The sequence below is a fragment of the Leptopilina boulardi genome, unplaced genomic scaffold, assembly GCF_019393585.1.
Source record: "Leptopilina boulardi isolate dan_hultmark-lab unplaced genomic scaffold, ZJU_Lbou_2.1 LbouV2_123, whole genome shotgun sequence".
NCBI lineage: Eukaryota > Metazoa > Arthropoda > Insecta > Hymenoptera > Figitidae > Leptopilina > Leptopilina boulardi.
Genome location: NW_026137667.1, coordinates 857,724 through 871,489, shown reverse-complemented (window position 1 = coordinate 871,489; position 13,766 = coordinate 857,724). Strand labels below are relative to the sequence as shown.

At 29.9% G+C, this 13,766-nt stretch overlaps 1 protein-coding gene across 1 annotated transcript; it reads right to left on the bottom strand.

Moving 5' to 3' along the window:
• Positions 1-7,133: 7,133 nt before the first annotated feature.
• Positions 7,134-13,753, bottom strand: LOC127289514 (E3 ubiquitin-protein ligase KCMF1-like). Its single transcript, XM_051317489.1, has 8 exons — positions 13,509-13,753; positions 10,786-10,953; positions 10,571-10,710; positions 10,272-10,468; positions 9,952-10,138; positions 9,641-9,858; positions 9,135-9,561; positions 7,134-7,853 (listed from the first exon to the last, which is right to left on the bottom strand). The coding sequence occupies exons 1-8, from the start codon at positions 13,522-13,524 to the stop codon at positions 7,659-7,661; spliced, it is 1,548 nt and encodes a 515-aa protein (XP_051173446.1). The 5' UTR covers positions 13,525-13,753; the 3' UTR covers positions 7,134-7,658.
• Between the last annotated feature and the right edge of the window lie 13 nt (positions 13,754-13,766).

Here is a 13,766-nt window from a genome sequence, read left to right as displayed (position 1 = left end):
CCTATTTCGTCACATGTTTCCAATACGATGCGTTTAACATTGAAAAGATACATTGTGCAAAATTATCCGCTGTCTAATTTTCTTGAGAATGTTCGAATTGATTCAAGTAGTGAATTCGTATCAAGCAAGAAACTTTACGACATCGTGAATATATGGTGGAACAATAGTAGGGAAAAGTTTAAAAATTCAGATACTGATTCAAACACTTTATTTAATGAACTGCAAGATCATCTTAGTAAATTTAAAGGAACTAAAAATGGGCTTGACGGTTACAATATTATTGTACGGTTAAGGTAACTAATAAACAATAGTTATACAATCATCATTCTCATTTATTTATTTTATTAGTCTTCTTTATAATACAATCTACAAATTTTGTAAATAATTTATGAAAATATGTTAAACTTTCTCTTTAGTTGAATTAATGTTTTCTTATGTCGATTGGTATACCTATATTTATTATTTCAAACCAACTGTAATGCTTGAGACTGAATATATATGTAGACAATTATTGAACTTTAAACTCATTGTGTTCATTTACTACCACTACCTCGGATTCTTATTAATAGTATTCTTGACTAGAATTAACTTGTACACAATTTTTGTCTCCTGTAGTCTATTCTCCATTGAAAAATGTAATTAGTAATAAAATTATTTTACATGATAAATCTAGTAACAAAAGTGGAATACTTTGTTGCAAATTCAAAATTATTTGCAAAACTTTAATTACTAAGAATCTATTTTTTACTTATTATATTCGCAATGTAAATAAGGGTATTACAATTAGCTTTTTCGCGAATCGAATTGAAACGTATCGAAGAATTACAATAATCGAATAGAAACTCTAAAATTTGAAAATTATATGCCATATTGGTTTTTGCACCATTGTAATTACAAAACCACAAGGAACGAAAATTTAATGTTGTTAAATCGATCTTGAAGCTGGAAAAAGAAGTGCTAAACTTCTCATATCTTTTTGTTTTCGTGTTATAATATTCAAGTAATGCTCCAACATAAGGAATGTATAAATTAAAATAATGTGCATCTTTGATATTATATTTTATAGGTTTATTGTAACGTATGTACTGTAAAATATCCTGTTGCAGAGTTAATGGTAATTGAGCACGGTTGTTTTTAATTATTTTCTTAAACCAATCTTTCAATAAAATGCGCAAATCTATTGTAGTAAAGTGTTTAATTTTTAGAATTTGCTTCTCGGCAATTAAAATATATCCATCAGTGTGTCGTGAGGTTGATTCAGATGTAAAAAGACGACCACATGCTTGAATGATGTCTGTATGATTAAGTTTCCTTAAGTTCTCGCTGGTTTTGGTATCGAGTAGTTTAAATTCATTGCATGACAACGTATATTGACCGCAAATTGAATGTGCTAGAATTGTATTTCCAACACGTCGAACCAAATTATTTATGAATTGAACAGCTGCAAGAATTGAAATGTGTTGATGCATTAATTTACAATCGAGTCGATTTCTGTCAAGTTGAATCAATTGCATTACGTCAATAATGTAGTAGCACGCCTGATGATGAATAAATTCAACGTGACAAATGTAGTTAAATTTAAGACGCAACTGATGTTTACCATGAATAACGATAAAATTTCTATTTAAAATGTACCAAGTTGCATGCGTCAGAAGCAACAAATGACGCGTACCGTCCAATTTACGTGCACAATAAAAAAACTTTCGTGGATAATTGTCATTTATACCATCATCAATCGCTTTTAACTCTGAGCAAAATTCATTGTAACGTCTTTTGAGATTAATACTGTGCAATAATACCAAAATATCAGAACACTGAGCAATATTGTATTGACGTTGAAAATGACATGTAAATTTTAAAAAATGAGATAGTATTGGACTGACTGCAATAGCGTCGGCAAGTATATTAATACAGTCCAGCCTAGAATCATTTCTACAGTGGATTTCTCCATTCTGTTGTTGCTCCCATTCAATGTGTAGAGAACATTTGTCTTGACCAATTTTCTGAACAGTGAATTTCCGTTCGATAGCCAAACGCATTAAAATAGGTTTGCCACAGCAAGATGATTCAAAATGCAAGTAACCATGATTACGTATAAGGCTATCAGAATTAGTTAGAAATGATTTAAATTCTAAAAGTAAATATGGACAGTCAATATAAAATTCAACTGCACTTTTGTTCTGTCCTATTACCAAATCGTAATCTAAAGAAAAATATTTTATTTCTGTATTCATAATAAATTTAACTTGCAGCGAATAATTATTTAAATCATTAGTCACATCGTGAACTGAACGAAATGTAACTGTTGGTTTTATACTGCTAGAATTATCAGTGCATTGAGAATATACATTTAAGTAATATTTCAATTTTTTTAAATTCATAACATTGCATTTAGAACATTTTAACTTGCTGTTACCAAGATGATCATCAACGATTTTCAGGAATACAAATTTCTGTAATGAATTTTCGTGATTCCAAGATATATTAAAATTCTTTTTAATAATTTTAAATGGCAACATTGTAGTGCTTTTTAAACAAAATTTATTTAATGCAATAAAATATTCATCTAAATTAAGAGGAAATTTAAAAGATGTTTCACGTTCTTGTTGCATAATAGTTGTTTTATTACCTGAAATCGGAATAATTCGTTATGAAAATAATAAATATTTTTTAAACCACAACAATAACAAAAAACATTATAATTACTCTGTAGACAAAATGAATCACGCTTCAGCTTCAGACCGCATTTCACCTTTAATGGACAAGTGATATAAATGAAATGAAGTCGCGCGCGAATTGAAACGTTTATTTATATTGAATCGCAGGTAATAATAAGATGTTCGTTTCATGACCATTTAGCTTCCTCATCATGATACACTTATACATATTCAAGATTAAAAGAAGAATTACAACTTTCTCATTTATTTCATTGACTACTACTTTTTTTAAGTAAAAAATACTTTTTTCAAATCATACTAACTGGAAAATATACTGAAAAATAATTTTTTTTAGAAAGAATGTTTTCCTGATCTTAATTCACTAGCTACGTTTGATCGAACTAACTTCGGATTAGACCTGATTAATGTCGGATTCACTAGTTACACAAAGCAGAGAAATTCCATATAAAAATGAAAATTTTAAATATATAAGCTTAAACAAAATTTTTGTTTCTTTAAAATATATTGTTCCACTATGTCTGTTTCTGACATCGAAATGCTAGATTGTAGTATGGTAAATAATAATAATCATAATTTTTGTAATAGTTTTTGGAAATATTCCAATATTTGTGAAGGTAACAACAGGATAAGAAATTGTAATGAATTTTGTATTCTTAATAATGATGATGATGATGTTGATATGTTCCTGCATCCACTCGATGACCTGATTACGTTGCCGTCGAAGATACATTCATGGTCTGGGATTCGAAATATCCTGATTATAGATTTACAAATGGGCTACATTACGCGAGAATATTGTAGTTACTTTCCAATGGAATTTTACCTTGGTTTCATGGATTTATCAAACGCTGCCAATTACAAAGCATACTGGGGTGTTATTAAAAAACCAGTAAAATTCAAAATGTTAAGTCAATATGATAAGCGTCGTCAATATATTTCAAGCTTAACACATGGTCTACCGTGGAAAGATTACAATTACTTTTGGGAAGAAGAGAGATTGATTGCTACTTTGAAAAACCTTCCTTACGATTTGATTGTTACTCGCGGCAAACAAAAGAGCATCTACTTGACTGATTTTGTACAATTAAACGAAAATAAAATTGCTTATTTCAAACACAATTTTAATAATAGCGTTTTTTGTAATTTGCATAATTTTGTGCCACATAAAAATGATATGGATAAGTTTCAGCGTCGATGTGCTAAGTATCACGGTCAAGTTATGTACGAACTTATTGCTCAGAAAATCATATCGTATGAAGAATATTAAGAAAAGAACTAAACAAAAACTTGTCAATATATGACTTTAAAATATGATTACAAAACTTATGTATCTAATTGTTTTTTATTTTACTATTCTTATAGGCATCGAGATTTTCAAACTAGTTAAAAGTAATCAATCTGTAGTATCAATATTTTTTCCAAAATATTATTATACAAATCCAGTTTCACCACTGGAGGAACGACAAAAATTTTTACTACAATCCCATGAAGATTCAGATATCGATAATACAAATATTATTACAGGAACCCCATATTCTACAGTCTATGATAACATTAATTTGAATAATAAAATTATTGAAAAACACTACCTCCAACGTGAAGATAAAAGTCCACATACTTTAAAAAACGTTAAATTTTCTAATTCTGTGAGTGACGCCTTTAATCCATTGTCAAAACACGACTTTGACTCGCCATCATTAAACTTTATTAGAAAGAGATGAATTGATGTTCTATATAACTATGTTCAACCATATAAGTTGAATTATGCCTGACATGTTTTTAACCCAGTAGAAAGCAAAAAATTAAAAAGAATTGAATTTTTTTTACATTTTCCATATCGTTAAGGTGAATTAATCAATTTTTTGAATTCCATTTCTGTCTAATTCCTTTATATTATCTATATTTTTCATTTTGCTTATTTTTTTATCCAAAACATTCCCTAACAACACTGATCGTATCCTCAACATTGAATACTTTCTCATTTATCATGAGAATGTAAAAAATTATTTTGTAGACAGTGAGACAATATAATCGCCCTACCTGTAAAAATGTTCTAAAACCGCCACTGATCGTTAGTAATTTTTCTTTTCGCAAGCTTTGACCATTTCAGATTTTACAAGAGACAATAAGGGATACTTGCATTGTTATGCATCATGAACGGAACTAGTCTAATTTTCATTACTTTTTTGGTGATTTTTTAACAGATTTTAGTTTAACATTGTTGCATCGACAATTGTCATTTGATCATAGCCCTTTGCAATGTCCTCTTTCTGCGTTATACGGATAAAATTATTAATATTTTTTTGAACATTTTTTCTCGTTATAAAATAATCTTTAATAAGTATAAGAAGGAACCCACTAAATATAGTACAAAAGAATGCACGTGGGTGAAAGAGAATAAGATCAAACATTTTTTGTGTTCTTACATAATACCTACTTTCGGGAATTCGTCAACCCTCTTTGTGAAAATCCTTTATAAAAGGTCTACATTTGCCAAGAGAGATCAGTTCTGATTTTGGTACCATCAGCACGTCATCTTCTCATTCGAAATCTTATACAAGTATTGTTACTCTGCTCGATTTTATATTCAAGTTCGATTTAGAAGAATTTTCAAGTCAAGTGTTAAAAGTTTCTACATCTACAAGAACTCTTCCAAGTATTCAACGATTATCCTGTCACAATATTTGGAAAATCATCTTTTCTTTCCTTTGCGAAAGAATCTCATTATTTGGGCTTTCATCACGGTTTATTGAACTCCGGTCCGGAGCGGACATAAATAAAATAAAATATTATTTTCTAAGTTATTTTCTCATTTTTGGGACGTAACACTACGTAATCTCAGGACAAGTTTCGTCGCCTCTAATTTAATAATAAAAGATAAGGGTTCCTCCTAAGAGAGCACCAAGAGAGCTAACTTTGTTAAGTTTTTTAACTCTTAACCGCAAAACAAGAATGATTACTCTAATTCTAGATTTTTTAAACTGATTCAGGTTAACAAAATTTATTTAATAACGTCAACCAAATTTTACTTCAGTGAATAAACAGCTTTATTTAGTTTCTTTTTTGTGAGAGCTAACCAAATGCTTTGGTAGAGAACGCTTTATAATATACTGAATATAAATTGCATTGCATATTTTTCATTGAATATTAAACAAAATTAATCTTAAAGGTATTTACATAAATATTTAGATTATTTTTCTTTAAAAACTGGTTTTAAAAACATTACTGAACACACAGTAGTTTTCGTAAGCATGGCTTACGTCACCAAAGTTAGCTTATAGTGACTAACATTGACAGTATTGACAATTTTACTTACAATGCGGTCATATTAAAAGCATTTAAAGTTAAATCTAGACTGTCTGTTTAACAACTAAATTAGATCATTCGTAGAACTGATTTTTTTCTAAACAGAAAGTTTAGTTTTAAGTTAAAAGATTTTTTTTTGACATGTCCGTTTTATCAAACACTGCTAGTAAAATCGCGCAGCGTGAAGAAAACAAAAATAAGATACAAATTAAATTTAGACAACAATTTTAGACAGAATTTTTTTTTAAAGTGTGATAAAACGACAGGACAAATGAGTATGTATGATAAATTTATTATTTATATTATTCTTTAAAATATATAAAGAGCAAGAAAAATTTCTCTAAAATTTAAAGTATAATTATATTATTTTTGATAATGTTAAATAAAGAGAAATGAAAAATTACATTACTGAACAAAGGCAAGAATATGAAATTATGTTTCTATTGAAAAAAAAGCAGAAAATATTAAAAAAAGAAAGTATTGATATTTAAAGTGATTTTCGTAAATATCTAGAAACACAAAATATTACTCGATGTTGCTTTAAAGATGATGGAGGAAGTGAAAATGGAAGGAAAATTAGATCTGTGTCAATATATTCCGAAAAAGAAATTTAATTGATGGGGGTTTGGAAGGTTTACATATCTCCTTTATTTTACCATTATTTCATTATGATTTTGTAATTTGTCTTAAGAGTGCTATCATACCTGAAGTTTTTTCGTTTTGTCATTACATTCAAATTACGAATTAACGAAAAATCGTTACTTTTTTCGTTATTTCAAAAAACGTTACGGTTATTATTACCACTATTTTTTTAAAATAGAAACGGCAACCATTAAAACGTTATAAATAACGCGTTACTTCCAAATATTAGACATTTCTCAAAAAATACCAATTTCAATTCTTTTTTATAAATTAAAGATAGATACTTTGATTCTGTCTGAAAAATAATACGACTTTTGTGTCTGATATTTAGCTGTTTTTTAGTTTCCATATTAAAAAACTTTTTTCTTTCTGTTATTTGAAGATCTAAAAAGATATGAAAGTATCTTAAAGAAAAACGTAAAAATGATCAAGGGTTTAAAATAGTCTTGAAATTATTAGAGTATATAATTTTTTAATTACATATATAATAGATACTAAAGAAATCAGTATTTGTGAAAGGGTGTTTTTATTCACATGACAAATCTCTGTTTATATGTTATTAATTATACTTGGCTCTTCACGCAATCATTTAGTTAATTATACTCGTCTAAGCATTAAAGTTATATAACTCAACAGAAATTGATAAAAATTAACCAGCCATATATGAAAATATAATTGTGATTAAAAGGTGATTCAATAAAATTATAAATTATAAGAGGCTTTTCTCAGACAATCTTGACAATAAGAGCTGTATATACATAACCCGATGGTAATTTACCCACAATATGCATCCTTGTTGGAACACTTATCGTATTGCATGAAATAACTTGTTAGGATTAATAACACGGAATTACAGAGATATAGCAGTACAAATTGACGGGAAAATAGCCAATAAGTAATAATATAATAACAACAGTAAGGTGTTTTAAACGATACTAGGACTAGCGCTAAAGGGTTTTTTTTTCTTTTTCTCATCCTTTTTTAATGTTTTCTTTCTTTTTTTTTTCTTTATTACCATCTATTAAATCAAAATTAATGTGGTGGTGGTGGGTCCGTAGACTGATTTCTTCCATCCATAGATCTAACAGGCTTTCTGCGAGAACCTCCTGTCACGCCAACTGAACTTACACCGCCTCTTATGTAAGCAGCTGCAGGAGCAGATATTTGTTCTCTGATTGTTCCAGTTCCCGTATTCCTCACTGGAGGGGATACTGATTGTTGTAAAACCTACAAACATTTTATAAAAATAATTATAAAATATTTGTCCACCCTTGTTCTTATTTTAGATGACTTTAAGAGGGAATAGCAGATAGCTGTAGACCAGGTGCAAATACAATTAGGGTTTCCCTTTTATCCTCCTCTACGGAAGAGGAGAATTGGAAGAATTGTTATATGCACGGAAAAAAGTACAACTGTATCTGAGAATTTTTTTGTCATAACAGTGAAACAGTTAGTTGTTCGTGTTGTTTTTGAAGGAGGAATGATGTAGCTTGTTATGTCTTTTCTTTTGAGTAATCTGTAACGTCTTTCATAGTATAAAATGCCACACAAAGCTCTCAGTCACAGTGAAAATCGACACAACGTGTGTTTCTTGTGTTTTCGAAAACAAAAGGTAATGATTATTATAAAAGGTCAATTATTGAAAAGTGATATGACTAGTGTTCGGTGAGCCCGAATTGCGTCCCAAATCACAGGTATGATCCCCTCCCAATCGAATTGCGTGCCGACTGTCAAACCTTTTCCTTCACACTCTTGCTGATTCTACACTCACCTGAAACTGCGCGAGCGGTCCGTTAATGGAAAAGCGTAGCGACTCGGTGAGTGTGGAATCAGCATCCATCCAGGCTTAGGACTGGCAGCTTATCACAATGTATAAGTAATTGAAAGTGATACTTGCAGTTGAACATAAAACTATATTATTCGACTTATCATTTACCATAAAGAAATTTTCATTTTTATTTGTTTTTATATCCAAAGTCGACAACTTTTCGCTTTAAACTATTGCTTAATTTTTGCCGATTTATTATTTTTCACTGTTCGGTTCGTGATTGTGATTTAAATTACTTTCAACTATATCATATTTTTCATTAATTTTAACGAATGCCTTGCACATTTTTTTGAAGCATGCCCATCGTTGTATTTCATTTTTTAATTTTTTTTGTAAAGAAAACTTAAAAAAAGTCTTGAGGCCAGTGGTGCTCACATTTTCCAACCCATTTGGACCGCGGCACGCAATTCAATATCTACCTGCCACCCCTCGAGACGCAATTCGGCTGCAGCTCTACTGTTATTACTAATTACGTCGGCGGAGATAATTTGCCTGCGGCTCTGTGCTGTACCTGTAAAAGACGTGAATATCTTGCTAGAACCAGCAAAACTCTACTGGATGTTCCAGATTTATCAATGCTTCCAGCACTAAAGTAAAGTTAACAAAGTGTCAATCATAAAAGATTTTTATTTCAGGTAATTGTAATTTTTGAGAGATAATTAAAGGAAAAAACTATTTACCATTGCTTGAGGTGCTACGCTGTGTCTCAACGCCTGAACAATGGATGCATTTTGTATCACAACTTCGTTAAGAGTTGAAGATAATTCTGTTTCGCTATTATCAGTTTCATGTTGAAGGCTAGAAGAATGCACTAATTGTTCGTTGCTAACTGCAGTTGACTGTCCTGTTTTAGTTTCTTGATTGGAGTTTAATGATTCTCTTGATTTAACGTCTGGACACGTACTTAAGGTATCCCGACTACTTTTTGTTAATACATTATTAGAGTTAGGCAACGTTCCTCTTTGAGGTGTAATCTGATTCTCTATTAAATCCGAAAGAGCTTGAGTAAGCGTACTAACTACTAATTCCCGAGCAAACAAACTTCGATTTGCACTTTCACGTTCAATGGTATGTAATTGGGAATCCGAAAGCGTCGTGGTAATACATCTGTAAAAAACGTAATTATTTTTTTCTTTTTTTCTATTTTTAATATGGAAAAAAATTAAATACTGAAAAAAGTATTTACCTTGGTATTAAGAAAGTAGAATTTTGCAATGTAGAAGATGTGGTGCAGAATGAAACTGAATTGCTGTTACTAGACACATTATTGGAAGTAACGGTATTATTAGCTAAAACAGTGGCCATTGTTGTAGTGTGACCGGCACTACTTCCACCTCCGCTATTAACAGAACCAATTACTTGAGTTTGTCTTCTAGGTAAACGTTCCAATTGTTGTCTTGCAGCCTATAAAATAATTTGATGTAAGATCTATATTCTTCAGAATTAAATTTATTTTACTGTTAAACTCAATTAATATTTATATATATATACACATACACGAACTTGTTGACGTTCTAATTGTAATTGCATTTGTAATTGTTGTAGTTGCGATGGGGCAGATGAACTTTGACTGCTGCCAGTTCGGCGTACTCCTGATAATTGAGATAATAATTCAGCAATGGGATCAATACCTTCTCTATTACTTGGACTAAGCCCTCCAGATGAACTAAAGTGCATGTTTGTTCTAAAAATTAAAATTTACACTGAATTTTAGGAATACGATCGATATTAATCAACTTTTCTACTGGATCATTAAAATATTGAAATTACCTATTGTATTAGAGATATTTAAAAAACTGAATCACTTTAGAATTTACCTTCGAGTACGAGGTCCACCTACACCTCTAGAAGGATGAGGCATTCGACGTACACTGGGTCTTGTGGATGCAGATTCATCTAAGAACGACATTAAATCTCTGGGCCCGCTGCGATGTTCCAATGTTAAATGGCCAGCAAAATCTTCAGTTACATGGTTTGGATCTCCACCAGGTAAAGATGCACAAACAGGACAAACCTAAGAATAATTTTCATGGAAATGTTCAATCGTTTATTATTATTATTCTTGTACCTGTGGGGACAAAAATAAAAATTTATATTCGGATATATTTATTTATACCACTTCAAAAGATGTATCTGGATGATCAGCAGTAACGTGCTCTTGTAATGTGGCTTCTGTAAATCCCATCTTTGTACAGTAAGGACAAGTTAATGATTGAGGTTGTTCAACGCTTATACCTTCTCCTCCATAATATAATTCTATAAAAATTTATTTATTTATAAAAAAAATAATAACATTTAAAAAAATAACAAAACCAGTTTTTTTGAAATTACCAAAATCAGTTCTTGTAAGTATACACTGCATTGGATGATCAGTAAGATGGCGAGTACTACTAGCACCTCTTTCATAACAACTTGCACATAGATCGTAATCGTAACACACCAGGCACTTATATCTGCGACCTCGAAAATTAGCTTTCATACAAGAATCACAACTTACACCTGAAATACATAAATGTCAATGTTAACAATAAATCATTACGTTCTTCCGCTATAAATTTTAACTTTTTTAAAAATAATTTACGCTGAATATTGCAGAAAAATATAGACACATGAGCTTGTTTCAATTTCTTAAGCTGTACAATTTTGTGTATAGGAACTGACCAGAACTGAAGAAGTTTAGCTGCTAAAGTTGTAAAAGAAAATGTTTAAGATCTTGTACAGGGATTATAATGTTTTTCTACGATTTTTGGGGCTCTCCTAAAGGGAGGGTGAAATTGGGGGAACCCAGAACAATGAACGTCTAATTAATGTTTTTATTAAAGAATCTACTTATACAGTTTTGTTTGTCGACATCTTTAATATCAATAATAATTTTCTTTTCTCAATCGTGATTTATATAATTTAATATTTGTTCTATTCTCTTATTTCATACAATATAAAATTCCATTCGCCATGTGGCCACAACACACACTGTATACCTAAACAAGTACGGTCCAAGAATTCTTCAACGAGAAGTATGCGCTCAAGGCAACACTCAAATTCAAATCAGTGAAATACCACTGACAATTAGGGAAATATGACTGATTCACAGTCATTCTGGTGGAAGAGTTTCTTTATTTTGATCAGTGAAATATGACTAATTGGCAGTTAAAATCTGTTGTTTGTTCAGTAGAATTTCATTGATTGACAGTAACTTTTTTTACTAATTGAACCAGTTCATCTGTTTTATCAACATTTAATAAAACAGAATTACTGATTCTCAGTCTATATGGTTCGTTTGTTCTTACTCAACTACCATCAGCACAAAATGGGTAGACAAGTGTCACTTAGGTATAGATTGTATGAATCGCATGAAGAATCATCGATTCACATTCTACATCAATGTTCAGCGTTTGCGGAAGTTAGACATCAATACTGGGGACAAGCGTTTGTGGAATTAGAACGGATTCATTGCCTCTTAGTAGAAGAGATTCTGGATTTTTGGAAATGGAGGGTATTCTGAGTAGGTTATTTTGCATCGAGCTTCCTAGAGGGATAGTCACCATGAGCTTCGACCTAAGATGTCCTCAGGATATTTTTAAGACACCCTAAGGATATCCTACTTTCCGGTTATCTCTGAGACATCCTATTGATATCCGACTTTCCAGTTATCCCTAGGTCATACGTAGGATATCTTGAATATCCGGATGCTGTTAGGGAATTATAGTCATTACGCTAGTATATAGAAAGTTAAAACAATTATATCTTTTCAAAAATATATATTATATATGTATATAAACATTTATTAAATAATTGTCAAATATAAATTGTACGGATATAGAAAACGATGATTATTACGAATTAATATCTTTCTAAAAATAGGCTGCTATGGCATTAGATGAAATATAATGGATTGACCCATATATCCATTGCACATACATTCTCATCATAAATGAAAAAAAGAAAAAGTCCAAAATCGATCAAAATGAATCTCATTTTGGTCGATTCTAGTCTTTTTCTAATTCCAGTAAATCTCCATGTTTTGAGACCTCCTGATGCCAAAAAATAGGTTTTGAAAACCTGTCCGTCTGTCTGTCTGTAGACACTTTTTTGTCCCCACGATAACTTGTACAAATCTTAACTAATCGCTCGAAAATTGAATTGAATAGAAGAAAATCCTCAAAATACAAATTTGATTTTTTTTTCTGACTTAGATACTTATAAAAATAACATATAACTAGCATAACATCAAAATCAACTCAAATTTTTTACATAATTTTCTAACAATAAAAAAGCTTTTGAAAAATATGCATAAAGTGAATTTTTAAATTTTAAATTTAAAAAGAATATTAAATAATCTGTACAATTTTTTTTGCAGAATTTAAAAAAAAGTAACGGACTAATGAAATATTAATGTAAATTTTTAAAAATTATTTAAAAATTCTTAAGGGCATGCAAATGTAATATTTTTGGAAGAATTACTATTAAACGAAATTTATTTTTTTCATAATAAACTAAAAATGCTTTCAAGGCTTTTCATGTTTTTCAGCGCATGCTCCATTTAATAAAATGCAGTACATAAAAATGTACTTGATGATTTTCATAAAAAAGCGGAAATGACTATTTAAAATTAAATTTCATTAACTACTTAGGATTGTTAATATATTGATTTTTTAATTTTTTAAAAATTTATGTTTATATAATGTAGATGGTATCGTTTCACTATATACATATATAGATATACTGTTAATTGTCATGAGTATAAATACATTGACATACGTTAGAATAATTTAGATAAATTAACAAAAGTCAAGAAAATCAAACTTTTACATTAAAAATATTTATAAATTCATAAAATATATTATGAATTTTTATTATAAAATATATAATAAAAATATATAAAATCGAGCTAAATTGCGCAACTTTTGACAAAGAGAATAAAAATGATTAACACACTTTATATGACAAGTTATTTATTATAATTGTGTAAAAAAATGTAAATATTCTCCATTAAGATAGACATGACCTAAACTTGAAAGCAGACATTTAACGTAAATATACAAGAGAATACATACCATCATGTTGACTCATTTTTCCTTAAAATGTCATGTACAATGTCTTGTAAAGGAAGCCTTTAATCAAACTGACCTCAAAAATAAAATAAGTTTATCACTAACTCGACAGCACAAATTCTAATATCAATGAAATAACTAGCTAAATTAAGTATCCTAAAAAAAATTTTTATTAATTTTTAGCACAAAAACCTAACCCAACTGGACTAGCATGACGTCACGTCTGTGTGTAAAACCGACTGTTCATAGAGAGCTAACTTC

Excerpts from the sequence above, each read along its gene's own strand:
- LOC127289514 (XM_051317489.1), bottom strand. Across the intron at positions 10,711-10,785 it reads ACTTACAAGAACTGATTTTG|AATTATATTATGGAGGAGAA; the intron begins GTAATTTCAAAA and ends AAATTTTTATAG. Across the intron at positions 9,562-9,640 it reads TCTACTTTCTTAATACCAAG|ATGTATTACCACGACGCTTT; the intron begins GTAAATACTTTT and ends CGTTTTTTACAG.